Below are 24,559 nucleotides of genomic sequence, written 5' to 3'. Positions count from 1 at the left end.
TCTGACTGAAAACGTTTTTCCTCGTCTCCGTTCTAAACGTGACTGAGTTAACAACTAAATACACCGTTTTCAGGGCATGGTGCGGCGTGTGGCCCAAGTACCGGGTAAAAGGCGACCTCAGCCGTTGCAGAAATTGTCCATGAGTCGTACTTTATTAAATGTGAAAGAGGGTGGACCCGCAGAACTGCTTCCGTGTTGTCATTGCGCACCTAAAATTGGCTATTGGTTCCCTTTCTTTATTTTGCACAGCGTTCTGCTGTAAACGAAAAAAATGTTTAACTTTGTAGAGGTGGCCGAGCTATTTCTGTTTCAGGAAGTTTCAGGGGCAGGGGCTGGGGCAAGGGCAAACCAAGGGGAGAGGCTAAATGCGATCAAAATGACGTGTGTGTATAGATCGTCGTGGATAAAAGCTGATCGTTCACTGTGCAGGAAGGAACTGCAGATGCTGGTCTAAATCGAAGCCTTGCCCCTGCCCCAGCCCCTGCCCCAGCCCTTGCCCCAGCCCTTGCCCTTGCCCCAGCCCCTGCCCCAGCCCCAGCCCTTGCCCCAGCCCCTGCCCCAGCCCCTGCCCCAGCCCCAGCCCCTGCCCCAGCCCTTGCCCCTGCCCCAGCCCCTGCCCCAGCCCCTGCCCCAGCCCCTGCCTCAGCCCTTGCCCCTGCCCCAGCCCTTGCCCCTGCCCCAGCCCTTGCCCCAGCCCTTGCCCCACTTACACTATCTCCCTTGCCCCACTTACACCATCTCCCTTGCCCCACTTACACTATCTTCCTTGCCCCGCTCCTTTCTCTCGCCATCCCTCCTCGCCCTTGAACCTGAAACGTTGGGGCGGTAAATGTGAAGGCGGGACAAACAGTGAGACACAAAATGCCGGAGTAACTCAGGGGGACAGGCAGCATCTCTGGAGAGAAAGAATGGGTGACCTGAAAGTCTGAAGAAGTGTCTCGACCCGAAACGTCGCCCATTCCTTCTCTCCAGAGATGCTGCCTGTCCCGCTGAGTTAATCCGGCATTTTGTGTCTCAATGTTTGTCACGCCTTCACATTTACCGCCCCAACGTTTCAAGTTCAAGGGCGAGGAGGGATGGCGAGAGAAAGGAGTGGGGCAAGGAAGATAGTGTAAGTGGGGCAAGGGAGATGGTGTAAGTGGGGCAAGTCAACAAGGGTTGACGAGAAAGAGATGACGGAGCAGCGAGAGAAGAGGAAGGGGGGGGGGGGGGGAAGGGAAGGACGCCACAGATTTGATTGCGCAGCTTGGCGTTCAGTAAAGTGTGTTGTTCACCAGAGCATATATTTCCAGCAGAATGATGCAATTCGCAAGAGGTGGAGCCCACGGGCGGGACCAATAGGACACGAACCATCTCCTCCCTCTCCGCGCATGGGTGGCTGAGTTACAGTGTGATGGTGATGCTGATCATGATGGCTCTGTGTGCGCGCTGGTGTTTCAAAACCAAGCCATTGAAACGCAAAGAACTGCACATTGTGGTTGACAAAACGGAATCAAAGTGCCGGAGTAACTCGGCGATTCGGGCGATCACTCTGGAGAATGTGGAGGTGTGACTTTTCAGTCAGGGGCTCTTCTTCAGACGGATTGACATGGGGGATAAAAGAAAACGGGGAGAGAGGAGGCGCTGGTCGCAGCGTGGCAGGTGATGGGTAGACTCGGGCGGTGGGGGGTTTAGATGCGGGGTAGAAAAGGAGGGGTATGAGGTTGGAGGTTTATAGGGGTTACCTACAATTGGAGATTTACATGCGCATACCATTGGGTTGTAAGTTATCCAAGCGGAATATGAGGTGCTGTCCCTTCAGTTTGTATGTGGCCTCGCTCTGGCAATGGTGGAGGCCCAGGACAGAAAGTTCAGTATGGGAATGGGAAGGGGAGGGGGGTGGAGGGAGGGGGGGGGGGTGGAGGGTGGGAGGGGGAGTGGAGGGTGGGGGAGGGGTGTTGAGGGTGGATGGTGTTGGGGGTGGGGGGTGGAGGGTGGGGGGGTGGAGGGTGGGGGGGTTAAAATGGTTATCAACCGGGATATCCAGTAGGCCTTGGCTGTCCAAGCGCAAGTGCTCGGCAAAATGGTGGTCGAGTCTGCGCTTGCTCTTGGCAATATGCAGGAGGCCACTGGAATACCAGGGGCAGAGGATGAGATGAGAGAAGGCGCACGTGAACCACTGTCTTACTTGCAAGCACTGCCGGGTGCCTGGGTTGAGATGAGGGAGGTGGTATAGGGATCTCCTGTGAATGTCGGTGAAAATACCTGGGAAGAGAGTGGATTGGGAGGGAAGGGATGAGTGAACCAAGGAGATGCAAAGGAAGCGGATCTGTGGAAGGCAAAAAGAAGTGGAGATGGGAAGGTGTGACTGGTGGTGGCATCATGATGGAGGTGATGGGAAATGTTGGAGAACGATGTGTTGGATGCAGAGACAGGTGGGGTGGCGGTGAAGATCAGGGGAACTCTATCCTTGTGTTGAATGTGCAAGAGCTTTGAGGCAGATGGATCTGAAAATAGTCTCTGATGCCTCTCTGCCCCCAAATTCTATCTCTGAAACCTCTCCCCTTTCTTGATCTCTCTGTCTTCATAACAGGGGACAGACTGTTGATTGACATTTATTACAATTAGGTTAATTGGCCTCCGTATATTGCCCCTCTTGCATAGGGAATGGGAGAGGAAGTGGGATGAGATAGAACTGGTGTGAATGGGCGATTGATTGTCAGCATGGACTTGGGCCAAAGGACCTGATTCCATGCAGTTTCTTTCAACGAATCAATCAAATAATTTGGGTGATGGATTTGTTGGCAGTGGCCAAGTTTGTGGATGATACAATGATAGGCGGAGGGGAAGATAGTATCGAGGAAGCAGGGAGTTTGCAGAGGGAATTAGACAGGTTGGGAGAGCGGGCAAAGAAGTGGAAGATGGAATACAGTGCAGCAAAGTGTGTGGACATGACTTTGATAGTAGGAATTAAGGTGTAGACTATTTTCTAAATGGGGAGCGGGTTCAGAAATTGGATGTTTAAAGTGACTTGGAAGTGTTGGTGCACAATTCCCAAAAGGTTAATGTGCAAGTTAAATTGTTGGTAAGGAAGGCAAATACAATGGTAGCATTTATTTGGCAAGGACTAGAATACAAAAACAAGGATGTATTGCTGAGGCTTTATAAGACACTGCTCATATCGCATTTGAAATATTGTGAGCAGTTTTGGGCTTCGGATTGGAGGAGGGATGTGCTGGCATTGGCGAGGGTCCAAAGGAGGTTTACAAGAATGTTCTTGGGGATGAGTGGGTTAACATGATGAGCATTTGACGACAGTGGGCCTGTACTTGCTGGAGTTTATAAGGATGAGGGAGGGGCCTATTTGAAACTTACTGAATAGTGAAAGGCCTGCATAGAATGGATGTGGCCAGGATATTTCCACTAGTGGGGGAGTCTGGGACCAGGGGGCAGAGCCTTAGAATAAAAAGAAATATCTTTAATCAGAGGGTGGTGAATCTGGAATTTATTGTTACAGACGGCTGTGGAGGCTAAGTCATTGGGTATTTTAAAGTAGAAATTGACATGTTCGTTCATGTTTACTAAGGGTATCAAAGGTTAAAGGGAGAAGGATGGAGAAAGTGATAGATCAGCCAGGATTGAATGGCGAAGTAGACTCGATGAGCTGCTCCTACAGATATTTCTGCCTCTATAACTTATAAACTTATGAACTTCTAAATAGTTGTACGTTAACCTTTCTATTCTTGCAAAGCGAATGAAAACTAGTATCCAATGTGCTTGTTTGACAATTGTTCTAGTTATTCGACTTGAAGAAGGGTTCTGACCAAAAAGTGTGGTCTTCCCACGTTCTCCAGAGAGATGCTGCCTGAGCCGCCGAGTTACTCCAGCACTTTGTGTCACTTTTTGTAAAGCAGCATTTGCAGTTCCTTGTGTCTATAATGTATGATATGTATCTACTTGTGTTGTTACAGTTGGGGATCCTTCTATATGCGCACTGAAGTCCATCTGTCCCTCTGAACTTGCGGAGTTCTGCCTTTTACCGTGTATGGTCCTCTCCGTCTCTCAAAACACATCCCCTAACATGGTGAATACAGATGAGAAACGGCCAAGTCCTCGCTTATGGCTGCACGCTGGACTCGATTGGGCTCCACAGAAACTGCCCGAACAGTCAACTACCGCAATGAGAACGAGTTTAACAACTTAGTTTAACATTGTCAGGGCTTGGTGGTGCAGCGGGTGATCCGAGTGCCTGGCAAAAGGCTGCCTCGACCGTTGCAGAAATTGCCCATCGGACGCATTTTATGAAATGTGGCAGTCAGGAGTGCGTCGGAGAATGTGGGTGGGGTTTGCTGTTGCCGTTGCGTATATAACTATTGCTATTGGTTTCGTTGGTTTACTTTGTTTCCTGTTGTTAACGAAAACTTGTCTCGAGCTGCAGAGGTTGGCCGCGATCTTTTAATATGAGGGGGTTTTAGTGCCCGGACAACCCAAATGGAGAGGACAAACACGATCTAAATGATTAGTGAGTGTGTTTCGATCGACATGGCATAAAAATGATAGCTCGCTGTTGGTTTCACCCTCACATTCATGCCCCGAACTTTTCAGGTTCAAGGGTGGTGAGCGGGAGAAAGGGGGGCACGGGGCAAAGGGGAGACGCGGGGCAAGGGTTTGGGGAGGAAGAGTTGCGCGGGACGGGCGGCAATGGGCAGGGAGGAAAGGAGAACGGGGCAAGGGGGCGGAAAGGAGAATGGGGCGGGGCAAGAGGGTGGGGCAAGTGGAGGGGATAAGGGGAGAGGGCAAGGGGAGGGGGGCAGCGGGGGGGACAAGGGCAGAGGGAGGGGAGAGGAGATAAGGAACGAGTGGGGAAAGAGGGATACAATGAAACTAAATAGTAGTATGCAGCAGATTTCACAGACTGGTGTTGAACGAGGCCGTGTTGTTTACCAGAACACTTTATAACTGCGCCACCCGCTGAGTCGCTCCAGAAGTTTGTGTATTCTGCTTTTGTAAACCAGCATCTGCAGTTCCTTGTGTCAGCAATGTATCTGCCTGTGTGTGCTGCTGCCGTTGGTGATTCTGGGATTTGAGCTTGAAGTCCCTTTGTCCCTCAGTATTGGGAGTACTGCCATTTACAGCATCGGGCAAAGTCTTATCCGTCCTCACAAAACATATCAACTGAAATGGCGGATACACTGTTAAGCCCTGCCCTTCCCCTCTGCTTTCCATAGGCGCAGCAACAAAATGTCTGACAGTGCAAACAATGTTGTTTTCAACTGCCCGGACACAATAAACTACCGAGTTAACGACTGTGTTCAGGGATTGGTGCAGCGTGTAACCAAAGTACCCAGCACAATGATCGGCCAAGCGCTGCACACATTTGTCTATCGAGTCGCATTTTATAAAAGTTCGAGTGTTGTTAGGCTGTTTGAAACTCGCCAGGCAAGAACAGCAAGTAGTTCAAAGACAAGGAACTGCAGATGCTAGTTTACAAAAAGAGCCACAGTGTTTTGGAGTAACTCGGTGGGTTCTGGATCTCAGCGGGTCAGGCAGCATCTCTGGAGAACATGGATAAACGACTGACTGGTCGAATCTTCTTCAGAAGGGCCCCGAACTGAAAGGTCACCTGTCCATGTTCTCCAGAGAACCTGCCTGACCCGTTGAGTTACGTCCCAGCACGTTATTTTTAACACAAAGAGGTGGAATCACTAAATTGGCTTTTGGTTTCGTCTCTCAGCACAGCTCCCGGTTGCAAATGGAAAAAAATGTTTAACGTTGGAGAGGTGGTCGAGCTGATTTAATAAGAGGGTCCCAGGGTCCGGACAACCCAAAGGGGGAGGATAAATACGATCAAAATACTTTGTGAGTTTGTGCTTGGATCATGGTGCTGTCACGCCGATAGTTCACTGGTGGTTTCGCCTTCACATTCGCGTTTCAGGTTGAAGGGCGAGGAGGGTTGGCGCTGGGCAAGAGGGCGGAGTGGGGCAAGGAGGGGAGGGGGAGGTAAAGGAGGAGAAGCAGGGGTAAAGGAGAGCGGTGGGGAAGGGAGAGGGAAAACGGGCAGAGAGGGGCGGGGAGCGGGACAGGGAGGGGGAAGGGGGCGAAAGGGAAGTGAAGAAGTTTCGCAATGAAATTAAACAATCTGGTCGACACAGCGATAGAGTTGCTGCCTCACAGCGTCAGAGACCCTCCCGGCTTCGATCCTAATGAACTAAGAAATAAATCGAACTGCAATGGATCCCACCGCGGACCAACCTGGTGTTCAGTGAGTGAGGTGTGACACAAAATGCTGGGGTAACTCAGCATCTCTGGGGAGAAAGAAAGGGTGACGTTTGGGGTTGGGCTTCCCCTCTTCCATTATAGACGAGGCTCTCACTAGGGTCTCTTCTACATCTGCGCCAGGGATGAGGTGTTTCACACTAGGGCATCAGAGATGTCCTCATTCTTCAGGAAACGGGGCTTCCCCTCTTCCGTTATAGATGAGGCTCTCACTAGGGTCTCTTCTACATCCCGCAGCTCCGCTCTTGCTCCCACTCCCCCCACTCGCAACAAGGACAGAATCCCCCTCGTTCTCACCTTCCACCCCACCAGCCAGCGGATCCAACAAATCATCCGCCAACATTTCCGTCACCTACAACGGGAACCCACCACTGGCCACATCTTCCCACCCCCTCCCCTCTCTGCGTTCCGCAGAGACCGTTCCCTCCGTAACTCCCTGGTCCACTCGTCCCTTCCTACCCAAACCACCCGAACCCCGGGCACTTTCCCCTGCAACCGTACGAGATGCAACACCTGTCCCTTTACCTCCCCCCCCCCCTCACCTCCATCCAAGGACCCAAACAGTCTTTCCAGGTGAGACAGAGGTTCACCTGCACCTCCTCCAACCTCATCTATTGCATCCGCTGCTCTAGATGTCAATTTATTTACATCGGCGAGACCAAACGCAGGCGCAACACCTGCGCTCGGTCCACGTTAAACAAACTGATCTCCCGGTGGCCGAGCACTTCAACTCCCACTCCCAGTCTGACCTTTCTGTTATGGGCGTCTTCCAGTGCCATAGTGAGGCCCACCAGAAATTGGAGGAACAGCACCTCATATTTCGCCTGGGCAGCTTGCAGCCCAGTGGTATGAACATCGACTTCTCCAACTTTAGATAGTTCCTCTGTCCCTCTCTTCCCCTTCCCAGATCTCCCTCTATCTTCCTGTCTCCACCTATATCCTTCCTTTGTCCCGCCCCCTGACATCAGTCTGAAGAAGGGTCTCGACCCTAAACATCGCCCATTCCTTCTCTCCCGAGATGCTGCCTGACCTGCTGAGTTACTCCAGCATTTTGAGACTAGAGACATGGTTGGGTAAAGTGTGAAAACAACAAATCAAAGCAACCACCACCTGCAGTTCCTTGCTGCACATTCAATGAGGCGTGTTGTTTACCAGAACACATTTCTTGGCAGAGTTATGCAATTGGCAAGAGTTGGAGCTAATGGGCGGGACCAACAGGATACCAACCACCTCCCTCCCCTCCACTCTGAGCAGCAGTGTGCTTGTGACGCCTCTGTGTGCTTGGGTTTCAAGACCAAGTCGTTGAGACGCAAGGAACTGCCGATACTGGTTTACAAAAAAAAGACACAGAGTGCTCTTGCATTCGGGATCTTGACACAAAGATAGATACTTGATCAGTGCGGGTGTCAAAGGTTATGGGGAGAAGGCAGGAGATTGAGGTGAGGAGGGAGAGATAGATCAGCCATGATTGAATGGTGGAGTGGACTTGATAGGCAGAATGGCCTAGTTCTGCTCCTATCACATGATGGAGTAATTTAGCAGATTGAGCGCATCTCTGGAGAACATGGATAACTGGATAGTCTGAAGAAGTATCCCAACCTGAAATACCACCAATGCTGCCTGACCCACTGAGTTACTCCAACACACCAGAGTTATAGAGTCATATGGTGTGCAAATGGACCCAACCTGCCCATGTCCCAACATGTCCCATCTAGAATAGTCCAACTTGCCTGCGTTTGGCCCATATCCCTCTAAACTGGTCCCATCCATGTACCAGTCCAATTGTTTCTTAAATGTTGCAATAATCCCTGCCTATACTATCTCCTCCAGCAGCTTGTTGCATACACCCACCAACCTTTGTCTGTAAATGTTATCCCTCCGATTCCTATAAAATTGTTTCCCCCTTCACCTTAAAACTATGCCCTTTGATTCTCGATGGCCCCACCCTGGGGCAGAAACTCTGTGTCCACCTGATGTATGATCACCTCATGATTTTATACACCGCTATAAGGTCACTCCTCATCGTTCTGCTCTCCACAGAATAGAGTCCCAGACTGCTCAATCTCTCCCCGTTGCTCAGTTTCTCAAGTCCTGGCACCATTCATGTAATTCCTCTCTGCACCCTTTTCAACTAAACATCTTTTCTATAACACGGTGCCCAGGACTGAATGCAATACTCTAAATGTGGTCTCACCGACATCTTATATAATTGCAACATGACCTCCCAAGTTCTATACTCAATAATCTGACTGATGAAGGCCAATGTGCCAAAAGCCTTTTTGACCACCATCTACCTTGATGCCACTTTCAAAAAATGATGTACCTGCACTCCTAGATCCCTCTGCTCCACAACAATTCCCAGATCCCGACTATTCGCTGAGTAGGTCTTACCTATGCTAGACTTTCCAAAATGCAACAACTCGTATTTCTCTGTATTAAATTCCATCAACCATTCTTGAGCTCACCAGGCCAACTGATCAAGAACCTGCTGCAAATTTTGACAACCATCTTCACTATCTGCAATACCACCCACTTTTGTATCATCTGCAAATTTGTTAATCTTGCCACGTACATACTCATCCAAATCATAGATATAGATACCAAGCAGTAATGGGTCCAGCACCAAACCCTGAGGCACACTGCTAGTCACAGACTTCTAGTCCGAGAAGCAACCACCCACCATCACCCTCAGTTCCTTCCAAGAAGCTAGTTTTCTATCCATTCAACTATCTCTCCTTGGATCCCATGTGATCTAACCTTCCAGAGAGCCTACCGTGTGGTATCGACTCATGCAAGTCATTGAGCATTGACATGCACTGAAGTACATGAGATCATTGATCTTATGATCATAATCCACAGGTCAAGGGTCCAGTGTTAGCCCAACCGTGTCAACAGCACTGCACTCTGACAGTAAAGGTCCACCTTGTGACCCTGGAGAATGTGGACCATTTATTATTTCTTCGGAGCCGTCTTCTGATGAAGGCAGACATCGATGATGAAATTTGACATCAACTTGGTTTGTTATCCATCGGTCCCAATGCACTGTTCCTGAAGGTTTGGAGAAGATGCTCAAACAAATAACTTGTTCTATTTTTAATCTTCAAGGCAATGGAGTGTACTTTGGAAACGATGCTATTGCTGCTAATCCCTAGATTGGGTGAGTGTTCATCTCAATGGGGAGATTGGGTACATTTGTCATCCACTCTCTGGCTGCTTCTCACAAGTTATGAATCTGATCTTTCAGTTTCCTGTTTTATTCATTGCCTAATTTAAGATTGAAGAGTAATCCCTTTGCTCAACGATATAATAAAGACTCTCACACGATTTTTCTTTCATTGCTTATTTGCCTATTGCAGTGACATTATTCTCCTGCTTTTACCTAAATTTCAATCCTAATTCCTTTCTCCCTTCATTTAATTTTGTAACTAAAGTAATATGGTGTAAAGTGTGATGGAGAGTCAGTAGATGTGGAAACATGTCAGTGGATTGGATTTGTGGCATGCTGGAGGCTATAGTGTACCACAGCCAGAGAGCAGTGCTGAACTACTATCTACCTCTGGTGAACTTCAGGCTTTCCTTGTTCGAACTTTGCTGCCTTTACCTTAAACATTATTCCCTTGTACTGCACTGTAATACACTGTAAATAAACTGTACACTGGCTCAATTGCAATCATGTATTGTCTTTCTACTGACTGGATAGCATGCAACAAAAGCTTTTCACTGTACCTCGGTACACGTGACAATAAATTAAACTGATCTGAGTGATACTCGGTTGGAGCACAGGAAGTTTGGAGGTAGATGACTCCGACTTTGTCTGCAAGTTAACACGTGCGTTTTTGTTTCCTGTATTTTCCCAGCTGAAGGGTATTTCCCTCAATCCTATGGGATGTTGAACAGAGACATCCTGCTGCCCTGCACCTTCCATGCTGCAGCCAACTTCAATCTGAACAAACTCATCATCACATGGCAGCGGACAGACTCTCTCGCCGTGGTTTACAGTTTCTATTCTGGATCAGATCATCCGGAGCATCACGACGCAGCATTCCTGGGCCGCGCTCAACTGTTTCACTCGGAATTCTGCAAAGGAAATGCGAGCCTGAAATTGAAAAGAATGTTGTCATCTGATGTGGGTAACTACACTTGCTTTGTAACTGTGGACGATGGGATGCCACACATTGAAAACATGGTGGAACTAAAATTAAATGGTGAGTGCATCTTGCGACAGATTGCTCAATGTTTTGCTGTGTCAATTTCACAGAATCGTAAAGCACAGAAAGGGAATCTTTTGGCCATCTCATGCCAATCAATGCCAATCCCATTTGTCTGCACTAGACCAGTACCATTGTGTGTCTTTCCCATCCATGTACCTTTCCCAAAGTCAAACATTGTAATAGTATCATTCTCTACTACCTCCTTGGGAAGCACATCCCAGATTTTATCATCCTGTGTGAAAACTTTCTCATCACATCTATATACTAAAACTTTTGTTTGTTTGTGATCGAACTTCAGCCAAATGGTACACGATAGCGCGACAATTTTAGGCCCACCTTACTCACCATCACTTTAGTGATAATGCAGGTAGTTTTAATGAAATTGCTGTTATATTTTAAAAGTTTTAAAGTTTAAATCTATCTCCTCGGGAGGGAGAGGGGTGGAGGGAGGGGGAAGGAGGGAGGATAAGGGGGATGGAGTGGGGGGAGGGGAAGAGGGGGAGGGTGGAGGGAGGGGGAGGGGTGGGGGAGGAGGGGGAGGGAGGAGAGGGTGAGGATGGGGGGTGGGGGGAGAGAGGGGAGGGGAGGAGGGTGTTGAGGAGAGAGAGGAGGACAGGGTGCTGCACCAATGCAGGAGAGGTTTGGGCCCAACGGGTCCACTTGGTCTACTCTCTATTAAAAGCCTCCCTTCTCACCTTGAACCTGGGCTTTGTCTCAATCTGCAATCTTATCTGTCCATTTCCCTCCGTGGATGTTAAGTTTCTCCGGCATTTTGTATTTTGATCAAGGTTCCAGCATCTGTCACAACTTGCGTCTCGTTTAAACCTGTGCCCTCTAGTTCTGGTTCCCTGTGGAGAAAGACTCTGACTATATCCCAGTGATATTCCCTCTAAACTGGTAGAGGCAGAGTACCCCTTGTCATCTGACATTCCAGCAAGTGCAAAACCAGCCATTCCAATTCCTCATTATAATTACATGGGTGCATGAGAGAGTGCCCCAAGCTTGGGAGCGATTGATCAATACAGAAGACCAGATCAGGGAAATACATAGAATGTAAAACAGTGCAGCACAGAGCAGGACATTCGGCCCGCAATGTCCATGCCAAACATGATGTCAGGTTAACATAACTGCCCTGTGCCTGCACTCAAACAGTGATTCCTTTAAAATGCTGTAAAGGGAAGTAAGGAAATCAGTCTGATGAAGGGTCTCAACCCGACACGTCACCCATTCCTTCTCTCCAGAGATGCTGCCTGTCGTGCTGAGTTACTCCAGCATTTTGAGCCTACCTTCGATTTAAACCAGCATCTGCAGTTCTTTCTGACACAGAGGAAAATATATGTTTGGTGGTCGAGTCTTGTTGGAGCTGCTGGAATTTGCAAAGATGATCCATTGAACGGAAAGGCAACTGGGTCGAAGGAAAGATCAAGGGAACTCTGTTGTGTAGGAAGGATCTGCAGATGCTTGTTGAAACCAATGATAGATGCAAAAAGCTAGAGTAACTCAGTGGGTCAGGCAGTTTCTCTGGAGAAAAGGCATAGGTGAAGTTTCGGGTCGAGACCATTCTCTTCTGACTAATGTCAGTTTGTCACACGCCTATTCCCTGAACTTAAGACAGAGATCCAGAAGGAGAAGGGGAGAGTCGGATGCTGGAAATTGGAAGCAAAAAGGAAGGCATTTGAGTTGTGCCTGAGTGCAGGAAGCAGCACTGATATAATTGCCGATGTACCAGAAGAGTTGAACGATGTGCCAGAGTTGCCTCCAAAGCAGCGACAGCTCCCTGTATCCCACAAAAAGACAGGCATAGCTTAGCCCATGTGAGCACACATAGCTGCTCTGTTGATCTGGAGATTATGGCCATAGTCCATTTCTGACAGTTTTGTACCGTGTGAGCGCTGTTGCTTATCAAAAGTTATATTCATAATAGAAGACTTACACTGGTATTACACTTGCAATAGAAAAGGGTCAATCAGATTGTAGCAATCCTGTTCCCAAATGCTAATTATAAAATTAATGATATTATAATACATCTTTATCTGAAAGTGCGTTTTAGCTCAATTCATAATTGAACACTAACTATTTGCTTTTTTGTGTTCTAAACATTGTAGAAATACTGGGGAATAATGCATTCGGGGACACTATTTCAGAAAGGCGAAGGCTTCTACTCATACCTGCAGCACTGCTTGCTTTAATTGGATATGCAGTTGCAAATTTCCTTTGGCTAACGAAAAACAAGAAAAAAACAGTTAGTGAAGAGAGTGAGTAAAATTTTTGATTTTGGTCATTCGTCACACAAACTGAATACCTATTCGAGAACGTGTTCGGAACACTCCACTGGGAAAGGATTTCTAGGCACTTTCAGCCACAGTGTATATGACATCCTTTGAGAGGAACATACTCTAACGTGGTTTATTCTATTTCTTTTTCCAGAAATTCACTTACTGGAAGACGATATGAAAGGTAAAGGACCAACCTCCATTGAGATTTTCTTACGTTATGCTCTAGCAGTAGTTTCTGCCCACAATAGTAGAAGTGGTCTCCTTGTCCCACCACTGGTATCTGCCATGGAATCAATCATCAGAAGGGTGTCAAATAATTGTTTTTAGAATCTGATCGATGAATGAATTAAAAAAAATAAAAATTATGAATGTTGAAAGAAAGAACATACAAAATATAAATAAAATCCAGACATGTTTGAGCAAAGCATCTTGACAAGAAATTAGTTTTATTCTTTTCAGGAAGACTATCCAGTCTCACAACTCATTCAGCAGCTATTTGACTTTTTAAGCCACGTCAGGCTAGAATGGCAGAATCTGAAACTATGATGCAGATGGATTTTTATGGCAGTCATGTCACTTCCTTATCACCATTACTGAGATTGTTTGAATCTTCAATTCCACAGTTGCTGTGGTGGCATTTGGGCTGCTGTCACTTAATCAATGGTCCAAGCCTTTAGATGTTAATCACCATGCCAGCATATACCACTGCTTGCATACTCCACTCCTCCCTTGTACAGCCTCATAATTAACCTTGATACCATTGTAAATGGTTTGATCAATGTCCCTTACCCCTTGGCTTGGTGTAATCATATGGTGACCAACCTAGAGTCCCATCAATATGTCCTTAATGGTACCCTTGTGTTTGGTGCAAGGATACTTCCTTCTCACTTCGTTTTTCTGCCCTCCAATTCATGGATCCATTCTACAATGGAACAGCATGCTGGAAGACCATAGTCCAGCCATTGAGTATGATCTGGCCAGAGGATCATCATTCTGCAGCATCCCCACCCGTCCAGGAATCCCAGGTTCACCTTCAAATTGCATTAGATTTTGTTATGTGAAATATTTTCATAATATGAATATTTTGAATTATGCAACAAAGTGCCAACCAAAAGCTGGTGTAGATGAATGGAAAATCTGCAAGATTTTAATACTTGTGTCAGCAGTGCATGCTGACCAACAGTTAGCAAATGGAATAGTATAGATGGTTACTTGATGATTGGCATGGACAAGTTGGGCTGAAGGGGCTGTTTCTGTGCTGCATAACTCTGACAACTTAAACCTAAAGCGATGTGGGAATTCTTAAAGGGGATCAGCAACTTGATGGATATCTGGTGCTCATTTCCGAAATGCGCAATTCTCACATTTTGTTAATCCATGATAATAAAATACTTACTCGTTCTGAGAAATGTATCTTTTTCTTCAGATGCCATTCAGAACTATAGAGAGTACATCTTGAAAGGTCAAATGCATTTGTGTTGTTCATTAACACAATGGCAATTCACAAAGGAGTTGCTTGACAGAACCATCAATGTTACCAACCCGAAGGAAGAAGACCCAGACGGTGATCTTATCAGGAGCAATGACTCAAATGTTGCACAAGAGGTATACATTTCACAACTGCTGTCTTTGCTTCAGAAAGAAAAGTTATCAAAGCGATTCCTGCTGGTCGGTGATGCAGGAGTAGGCAAAAGTTGGACTGTTGTCAGCCTGGAGCAGGAATGGGCATCTCAATCAACCCACGCCTTGAGGTGTGTCTTTGTTCTCAGATTCCGTGACTTGAATGAGGTTAAAGGAAAGACATCTCTCCGGGATCTGCTCAAGAAGCATTGCACAGCTTTGTCATCAGTCCTAACACAACTCTTCTTGACCCCTCAAGATGTGTTGATCATTTTGGATGGGCTTGATGAATGCACCCATCAGCTGCAATGGAATCCATCAGGCTGCGATTTCAACCTGGATAGTGAGGCTGAAGTAGGTGTTCTTGTCTCCAAACTAATATCCAAGAAACTCCTTCGAGAAGCCCAGGTGTTGGTTACCTCCCGGTGGAATTCCAAGCAGATAGAATTTAACAAGAAGTATTTTGATCGTCTTTTTGTTATCTCTGGCTTTACCAATAATCAGCTGAGAAGATATTGTGAGATGTTTTGTGTAGAGAAGCAAAAGGCGGAAGAAATATTTCAACGCATTACAGAGAATGCGACCATCAAATGTCTGGCTTCCAATCCCCTCAACAGCTTCAATCTGTGCAATATTTTGGACAACTGCACTAGCTCTAAACAAGTGGCTGCAAATGAACCAGTGACAAATAGCAAAGTCTTTACATTGTTGCTGTACAGTCTGTTTAATTGCAGTAAAGAAACAGACAAGAGTGAAGCGGAGGATAAATTGTTTAAAGACACCATCCTCAAACTGGGGGAACTATCCTTCAACTCTCTGCTATCAGGGAAACTTGAAATTAATGCGGCTGATCTGAAGGCCTATAAAATAGACCCATGTGTACTTTTAAAGTATCTCTCAAATCGTGTCCTGGAGATGAAGTGTAAAGACCAAGGAGTCTTTGAGTTCCACCATGCAGTGCTGAAGGAACAATTTGCAGCTTTATATTGTGCTACTCTACTCAATGATGAAGCTGAAGAGTTGGTCAAATGTCTGGATCTGTGGTGCTTTGGGAAAAGGCCACTAAATCAAATGAGCCAATTTTATTTGCTTTCTTTTCAACCTGATCACAGAGAGAATCTGTACAATTTGCCGAGGTTTCTCACTGGCTTCTTAACCGCAGGAAGAGATGGCAAGTTGTGGAACTATACCACTCCTCTCCCCCCTTCGACATCCAGAGCTCTCACAACGTGGTTCAAAAACAGCCTTCAGCGAGACATTAAGAAGGCAGAATTGCTGAATTTGATGCATTGTCTCTTTGAACTGAATGATGCCACTGTAACGGCTGAAGTCTCTCCTTGCATCCGACATGTGGATTTTCACAACGTTTCTCTGAGCTCACTCGATCTGCGTGCTTTGTGCTACTGTCTCAATCATTCCACAGTGGAGGAGATGGATTTGAGTCGCTGTGGCATTGGTGATAAAGGAATAAAGCAGCTCCGAGAGATACTAGTCAAGTGCAGAACTCTTATGTGAGTAATGACTTTCATAAGAACATTAGGCCAAGTTGCACTAATCTACCTTGTTGCATGCTCAATGTTTGTCAACATGTTTTATACTTTCTTTTGTCACATTTTATGCCCTGCATGTCCTGATTTATTCTATCCCAGCTAATATTGGTGCCTGAAAGTTGTATTGAAATATATGCAAATTGATATTCTACTCTTCAAGACTAGAATGGAAACAATGTGGCGGCTCCCAAGGGTCGGGCCATACCACTACCGACCCCTCGGCACGGGAATGGACCAGTCCAGGGGGGCGGTCCGGTACTACAGATATAAGGACAAGGTTTTGGGCGCAAAGCCATTCCGGCAGACTCGACCCGTCTAATAAACCATAACGCCCCCAAAATACCTGCTCCTTGCCTTTATTTCGGGCCTCTGCCGACGCGCCACATTGGTGACCTCGACGGTCCATTCACATTATGATGGGCACAAGATCAAAAGCCGACCGTCCGTCCAGCTCGCAGGCCGACCAGGCCGCAGCTGTCGACGCGGTAGGCACCAGGCTCCCGACTTTCTGGACCACCTGGGCTCGCGTTTGGTTTTACCAAGCCGAGGCCCAGTTCCAGCTGCGGGGCATCACATCGGATGACACCCGTTTTTTCCACCTGGTGGGAGCCCTTGACCAGGACACGGCCGAAGAGGTCACGGAGTTTCTCCAGGACCCACCGGCCCACGATAAGTATACAGCCCTGAAGGAGCTGCTGCTCCAAACTTACGGGCTAACCCGAATGGAGCGGGCCGAAAGGCTCCTCCACATGCCAGGCCTCGGTGACCGGCGCCCATCTAGCCTCCTGAAGGAGGTGGTCCCACTGCTCGACGTGCACAGACCGTGCCTGATGTTCGAGTACACGTACCTGCACCTGCTGCCGGCCGACATTCGCCTGCAGCTCACAGTGCGCTTTGTGCCTCCGGTTCTGGGGGGGGGGGTCCTGTGGCGGCTCCCAAAGGTCGGGCCATACCACTACCGACCCCTCGGTACGAGAATGGACCAGTCCAGGTCCGGTACTACAGATATAAGGACAAGGTTTTGGGCGCGAAGCCATTCCGGCAGACTCGACCCGTCTAATAAACCATAACGCCCCCAAAATACCTGGCTCCTTGTCTTTATTTCGGGCCTCTGCCGACGCGCCACAACAATTTGTATAATCATCTCCCTCACCTACACTGTTCTATCATAACCCTACCCACCTCCAATGTTGCTGTGTCGAGCCATTGAGCTGCAATGAGGCACAGAGCTGCATAGTAATAATCACGAGGGCAGGGATTTAATTCTATGCATTCATCTAATTGCTGCTCTTATGAATACACTTTTATTGATCACTATAAAAAGACTTGGGGACTTGGTTTGCTTTACCTGCAAATACACTTGTTGGGGTTTGATCTTTCTGTAAATCTTCCCCCACCCCATTTCCAACACAACAGTCAATGGACAGGTATTTATGAATCTAGAGGAACAGCTTCTCCAATCTCACCTGGGTGGTCTACAACCTAATTGTTGAACATCGAATTCACGTAACCCCTCTGTCTATTTGTTGTCTCCTGATACACCTAGGTTGTCTCACATGCCCCTTCTTTTCAAACCCGACCCCTCTTACTCCGTCTCAGTTTCTGTAATCACCCTACCCCTTCGCAAATGATTCCATCAGTGTATCACTTGCATGATTTGTATGCAATGAATTCCCTATTCCCTCCACTGTTCCCCTTTTGCCCACCATCCCACCTTAATGTGGTTCCACTCACCATTTTCCGATCTTTTCAGATTCCATAATCTGCTGTCCTTTGTACCCATTATGACCTCCTCAGCTTCAGTTTCATCTCCACCCCTCCCTCTCGGCACTCCTCATCTGGATTCACCTATTACTTAAGGACACAAAGTGCTGGGGCAACTCAGCGGGTCAGGCAGCATCTCTGGAGAACACGAATCGCTGACGTTTCAAGTCGGGACCCCACTACAGACTGATCATCATTTTGAAGGAGAATGCTGACAAGAATCATCACCTATTATATTCTCTAGAGATGCTGCCTGACCTGCTGAGTTACTACAGCACTCTGTGTTCTTTAGTGTAAATTGGCATCTGCAGTTCCTTGTTTGTACCTGTCATTCGCCAGATCCTGCTTCTCGGCCTCCCATTCACCTGTCCTGGCCAGGTCCCCTTTATGCTCTCAATCCTCGACCACAAACATCGACTGCCTGCTTGCCTCCACCGATGCTGCTTGAACCACTGAGTTCCTCCACCGGTTTGTTTTTGCTCCAGATCCCAGCGTTTGCTGTCTCTTGTATGTATATACAAAGATCCAAACATTAATTATTGTGAACAAGGTTGAATTGATTTTTTGCATTAGAAAGTGCTCAAGCAGAAACACAGGATCTCTTAAACAATGTAATTATCCAAAGTAGTTGTTAGCCCCATTTGCACTATCGTTCAAAAATCATTGCACAGACACACATGTTAGATCAAGCTTGGGCACTCTGCCCTCCCGGCAGTGCCACAACTGTTTATTTTGCAGCTGTCTTTTCAGGCAGCAGTTTGTGAGGCTTGTGTCCTGGCCCCAAGCACTCAGGTCTCTAATTGTTTTCAACGTCTTGTGTTCCCAGGGTAAGCGCCAACAAACTGACTGCAAAGTCAGCGAATTATTTGAGTGCCGTGCTTGAAGACCCAAAGTGCAGGATTGAGACATTATCGTGAGATTTTTCATCACATAAATCCTCTTGTAAAATTCTCCAAGTTTCTGTAGAGATTCTAACCCCTGACATTTGTCGTTTGGTTTCCGTTTTCAGGAATGGTACAAACTCTCTTGGTTCAGCGGGAGCTCAGATTCTTTGGAAAGCTCTGGCTAAAAACAGAAGTCTCAAAATACTTCGCCTGTATGACAATGGGATCACAGATGAAGGCACAGAGAACATGACTCAGTACCTGACCAACAACAAAACTCTCCAGAAGCTCTTGTAAGTAGCTGGTGGCGCACCCGTGTATAAGTGCTGTCGCGTAAGCAGTTTATTTGATAAATACTCTCATGGATTGGTTTGTGTGCAATTGTGTTGGTGAGTTTGAGTCATGTTATGTAAATGTGAAAATGAAGAAACAAGGAACAGCAGATGCTGGTTTACCAGGGAAAGACACAAAAAGCTGGAGTAATGCAGCGGGTCAGGCAGCATTCCTGGAGAACATGGATAGGTGACGTTTTGGGACAAGACCCTTTGGGTCAGACTGATCAGTCTGAAGAAGCGTCCCGACCTGCAAGCTTGATTAATCTGATTGATCAGTTAGATCTGATTGATCAATTCAAACTGATTAAACTGAAGAAGGGTTCATAGAAACATAGAAACATAGAAAATAGGTGCAGGAGTAGGCCATTCGGCCCTTCGAGCCTGCACCGCCATTCAATATGATCATGGCTGATCATCCAGCTCAGTAGCCTGTACCTGCCTTCTCTCCATACCCACTGATCCCTTTAGCAAAAAGGGCCACATCTAACTCCCTCTTAAATATAGCCAATGAACTGGCCTCAACTACCTTCTGTGGCAGAGAATTCCACAGACTCACCACTCTCTGTGTGAAGAAATGTTTTCTCATCTCGGTCCTAAAAGACTTCCCCCTTATCCTTAAGCTGTGACCCCTGGTTCTGGACTCCCCCAACATCGGGAACAATCTTCCCGCATCTAGCCTCTCCAACCCCTTAAGAATTTTATATGTTTCTATAAGATCCCCCCTCAGTCTTCTAAATTCCAGCGAGTACAAGCCCAGTCTATCCAGTCTTTCCTCATATGCAAGTCCCGCCATCCCAGGGATTAATCTGGTGAACCTTCTCTGTACTCCCTCTAAGGCAAGAACGTCTTTCCTCAGGTTAGGAGACCAAAACTGCACACAATACTCCAGGTGCGGTCTCACCAAGGCCCTGTACAACTGCAGCAGAACCTCCCTGCTCCTAAACCAGGAACCTGCTTGGACCAGGAACATCATCTATCCATGTTCTCCAGGGATGCTGACTGACCCGCTGAGTTACTCCAACATTTTGTGTATTTCCTTGTATAAATATGGCTTTTTTTTCTCTTTCCCAGTCTCCATGGGACCATCTACCACACAAGGAACACTGCTGTTCCAGACATGTCCATATGTTTTTGTTTCAGTGTGAAGGAGGGGCAGGAACGGAGCACTGATTGAGAGTGCATTCTAACTCAAGACTGTGGCTGAATCACCATTAGCATTGCACTAAGATTAGCTGGCAAAGATTACGCATTTTGGAAGGAACTGGGCACATCCTTAATTGAGTAATAAAAAAAAGAAACGAGATGTGAGTTTGGAAATAGTTTAGATGAGTACAAAGGTCAAAGAAAATTAAGATATAAGGAAACCTTTGTTCACATTTTCAAAAGGGAGTAATTATATTTGAAGAAGAAACATTTGCACGGATACGAGAAAGAGTAGAAAGAGTGAACAAATACAAAGCTACTGCCTCACTGTGGAATTTGATGATTATTATGATAACGTGAATGAGATGGTTGGAAATGACATTTCTGATTCCTGACTTAAATAAGATTGAAGTATTTGCTAAAGATCATTGCCTTGTTGCTTTCAGTTTATGTGTAAACAAACTTGATGACCCTGGACAGAGAAACATTCAAGAAGTCGAAAAGCTGTGTCACGGGCTAAAGATCATCTCTAAAATCAGAGACGATGAAGAGCTCTTACTCCGAGTGGAAAGTCAGGTTGAAATGCTTCCTGTCCATGAGCAGAGTTACGGCACAGAGTGGCTGTGCAAACTATTGAAATCCATTCTGAAAGACCTGGGAGATGAGAGTACCATACCTGACCCAGTCACCCGGATAAGGATAGGAACGATAAAAGCAAATATTAACAAGTATCTTCAGAAGACCAAAGTCGCAAAGATTGATGTCCCAGACAAGGAGAATGGGTTGCAGCTCCATAAACCTGCACCACTTCCTCTGGAACAACTTCCTTGATCGTTTCTTTTCTACACCATCATGAGAATATGTTCTCAATGGTAACAAACTCAGCAGTGGTGTCGAAGGAAAAATTAAAATACTGGCAGGATTATTTCTGCTTGTATTTTGCAAATAAGGAGTTTGCATAAAGTGGGCAATAAGGTGGGTATTTTTACTGTGTGATTAGCCTGAGCTTTTTTACTGACCTTGTGATTAATTTGTAAAATATAACAACAGATCTTTATTGTCATTCGGTATAAATACCGAACGAAGTTTCAGCAGTCACAAGACACACCAAAAAAGAAAAGAACACAGGACACACGACCCCAACACAAACATCCATCACAGTGACTCCAAACACCCCCTCACTGTGATGGAAGGCAACAAAACTTCCACTCTCTTCCCCCCGCGCCCACGGACAGGCAGCTCGACCCCTACCGAGGTGACCGACACGCACAGCCCCCGCAAGGGGATGGAAGGCCCCGCGGCCGAGCCACACCGGGCACCGAAACTTCCCGCGGCTGAGCCGCGCCGGCGATGTTAAGTCCAGCGGCTGAGCCGCACCGGGCGATGAAAAGCCCCGCGGCCGCTGCTAAGTCCCGCGGTCGAGCCGCACCGGGCACTGAAACGTCCCGCGGCCGAGCCGCGCCGGCGATGTTAAGTCCCGCAGCCGAGCCGCGCCGGGCACCGAAACTTCCCGCGGCTGAGCCGCGCCGGCGATGTTAAGTCCAGCGGCTGAGCCGCACCGGGCACTGAAACGTCCCGTGGCCGAGCCGCGCCGGCGATGTTAAGTCCCGCAGCCGAGCCGCGCCGGGCGATGAAAGGCCCCGCGGCCGCTGAACCGTTCTGCGGCCGAGCCGCACCGGGCGATGGAAGGCCCCGCGGCCGAGCCGCACCCAGCGCTGAACCGTCCCACAGCCGTACCGGGCACTGTTAGGTCCCGTGGCCGAGCCGTGCCAGCGATGTTAAGTCCAGCGGCCGAGCCGCGCCGGGCGATGGAAGGCCCCGCGGGCGATGGAAGGCCCCGCGGCCGAGCTGCGCCCCGGGGAAGAGACCTAATAAAAGAAGGTTCCCCCACCCCCCGTCCCACCCCACGCCCCACACATACAGAGCCAAAAACAGACACAAAAACCATCCCAACACCGACACAAACAACAACAAAAAGGAAAAAAAGAGAAACAGACTGCCAGAGAGCCGCAGCCACAATGAACATAACATGAGATATAGGATGTGTATCCAACATATTTTAATATTTTTTTACGGTGGTTGTATTTTATCAATGTATCTTTTCTTAATTTCCCAACTATTTGGGAGCTAATTATGCAGGGCCCAGTGACAGTAATTCCATGTAATGATGCCTTTTCTCAGAGAGCCTTTGCAGTGGCAACACTGACCACCAGTGTGGCCTTCAGTACTTCTTCCAGTTGCCAAGCGTGTCTTCACATTCACTTAGTCTACTGTGGAACACTTCCCGGATGGGAAAGTATCCATTGCAACCAGGAGATAAATGTTGCCGGTCTAAAATAATATACAGCAGCATTTTGTTTGAGGTTTTAGAGATCAAGACTTAAGTGCAAATATGCATTAAGTGTAGTGGAGCAGCTACTGCCACAGATGGCGCTGTCAACACCAGCTAGGGGGAAAACGTGCAAAAAGGTTGGGGTTAAAATCAACAAGTGTTCCAAGGTAGAGTAAGTGAATGTGAAGAATGTTTCTCTGCCCAATATGTGTGAGATTTCATAAAGGTAACTGTTGCAATTGATGATAGAGTTCAATCTATCACTGTAATCAAATTGACAAGATCTGACTGCACGATATGAATGCATATTATTATGGCCGTAGATGGTTTGGAGGCAACCTAACAGGACACAGTGCTGATAGACACAAAATGCTGGAGTAACTCAGCGGACCAAACAGCATCTCTGAAGAAAAGGAATAGGTGTCATTTTGGGTCAACCCTTTTTTAGACTGAGAGTCAGGAAAAGGAAACGAGGGATATCAATGGTGAAGTATATGCATATCTTTCATTCATTTATTCTATATCTTTCTACATCACCGTCTATATATCTCATTTCCCTTTCCCCTGACTCTCAGTCTGAAGAAGAGTCTCGACTCGAAACATCGCCTATTCCTTTTCTCCAGAGATGCTGTCTGACCCGCTGAGTTACTCCAGCTTTTTGTGTCTATCTTTGGTTTAAACCAGCATCTGCAGTTCCTTCCTACACAGGACACAATGCAGGTAAGGATGAAGCTAGCCTTCAAATGATAGGAATGTATCTGTTAGAAATACAAAATACAAACATATACAACATATCAAATACCAGAACTTTCCACTGACAACAGTTGAGATAAAATCATGGATATGATGCGTGTGCCATGCACTGGTGAAGGATTGGTTAGTCATTGCACTTTGTTTGCAATGACTAGTAGTGATTGAGAAACAACACCTTAAGTAGAAAAGCAGCAAAAGTTAACGTGTAAGATTTTAGTTCAGCAAGAATGAGAGGTATTGAGGACATGAATTATCAGGATAGTTGTAATTTGGAGTTCAAAGCCGGTAGCTGGACCTGTTGCATTAAATGTGTTTAACCACTGGCAAACCTAAAGTAAACGTCAATATTAACCAAGACTTCATTTCCTAGCTACTATACAGATTTTAACTGATTTTATATAGCTCCACAAATTACAACAGTAATGCAGATCATAATGGAAGTCAGAAATTTAATGGCATTTAGATAATCAAATCATCATGTATTTTAATCTAAATCTAAATCAAATTAGCAGGAGTAGGAGGGAGGATCAATTCATGGGGTGCATAAGAGATGGTTTTCTGAATCATTTTGTGGAGGAAGCAACAATGAACAGGCTATTTTAGATTTAGGATACTGCAATGAGAATGGGTTAAATGACCTAAGTGACCATTAGGGAAGAGTGATCATAATAAGATAGAATTTTGTTTAAAGTTGAAAGTGGTTTAGTTAAATCTGAAGCTAGCATCCAATATTATCGAAACGTATAAAATTATTAAGGGGTTGGACACGTTAGAGGCAGGAAACATGTTCCCAATGTTGGGGGAGTCCAGAACAAGGGGCCACAGTTTAAGAATAAGGGGTAGGCCATTTAGAACTGAGATGAGGAAAACCTTTTTCAGTCAGAGAGTTGTGAATCTGGAATTCTCTGCCTCAGAGGGCAGTGGAGGCCAATTGTCTGAATGCATTCAAGAGAGAGCTGGATAGAGCTCTTAAGAATAGCGGAGTCAGGGGGTATGGGGAGAAGGCAGGAACGGGGTACTGATTGAGAATGATCAGCCATGATCACATTGAATGGCGGTGCTGGCTCGAAGGGCCGAATGGCCTCCTCCTGCGCCTATTGTCTATTGTCTATCAGGAATAATACAAAAATCACCAGCGTTAGGGATGGGATGGCCTGCTAGATTGGGAAACAATATTAATAAGTATAACTGTAAACAAGCAAAAAAAAAACAATTAAAAATTACCACACTGTTTACTTGTGATATTTATATATCTCTGTGAAATAAAATATTGCCAATTATGACCATCATGAGAAAGATAATAATATGTTAAAGGAAAAGGTTTATGTTACTAAATAAAGCAGTAAGCATGAGATTTGGGAACGTCATTAGGCAGTGGACATGTAGGGAATGGAGTGATATGGATCACATATAGACATAGTTTAATTTGGAATCAC

The 24,559-nt window shown here is 46.7% G+C and overlaps 1 protein-coding gene across 3 annotated transcripts; it reads left to right on the top strand.

Moving 5' to 3' along the window:
- The first annotated feature begins 1,406 nt into the window (after positions 1–1,406).
- LOC144604839 (NACHT, LRR and PYD domains-containing protein 1 homolog) lies at positions 1,407–24,409 on the top strand. 3 transcript variants are annotated; one of them, XM_078419578.1, is made up of 11 exons: positions 1,407–1,546; positions 3,951–4,501; positions 5,714–5,838; positions 9,361–9,412; positions 10,113–10,460; positions 12,572–12,721; positions 12,894–12,923; positions 14,169–15,873; positions 18,503–18,589; positions 18,686–18,853; positions 20,485–24,409. In XM_078419578.1, the coding sequence occupies exons 4-11, from the start codon at positions 9,364–9,366 to the stop codon at positions 20,867–20,869; spliced, it is 2,922 nt and encodes a 973-aa protein (XP_078275704.1). In that variant the 5' UTR covers positions 1,407–1,546; positions 3,951–4,501; positions 5,714–5,838; positions 9,361–9,363; the 3' UTR covers positions 20,870–24,409. The 3 variants fall into 3 exon arrangements, with proteins under 3 accessions (XP_078275704.1, XP_078275705.1, XP_078275703.1); XM_078419579.1 differs by having other exon boundaries at positions 1,407–1,641; positions 5,719–5,838; XM_078419577.1 differs by having other exon boundaries at positions 1,407–1,641.
- Positions 24,410–24,559: the final 150 nt, after the last annotated feature.

Source organism: Rhinoraja longicauda, chromosome 23 (genome assembly GCF_053455715.1).
Source record: "Rhinoraja longicauda isolate Sanriku21f chromosome 23, sRhiLon1.1, whole genome shotgun sequence".
Taxonomy (NCBI): domain Eukaryota; kingdom Metazoa; phylum Chordata; class Chondrichthyes; order Rajiformes; family Arhynchobatidae; genus Rhinoraja; species Rhinoraja longicauda.
The sequence above is the reverse complement of the archived record's forward strand: the minus strand, read 5'-3'. Positions and strand labels throughout refer to the sequence as shown.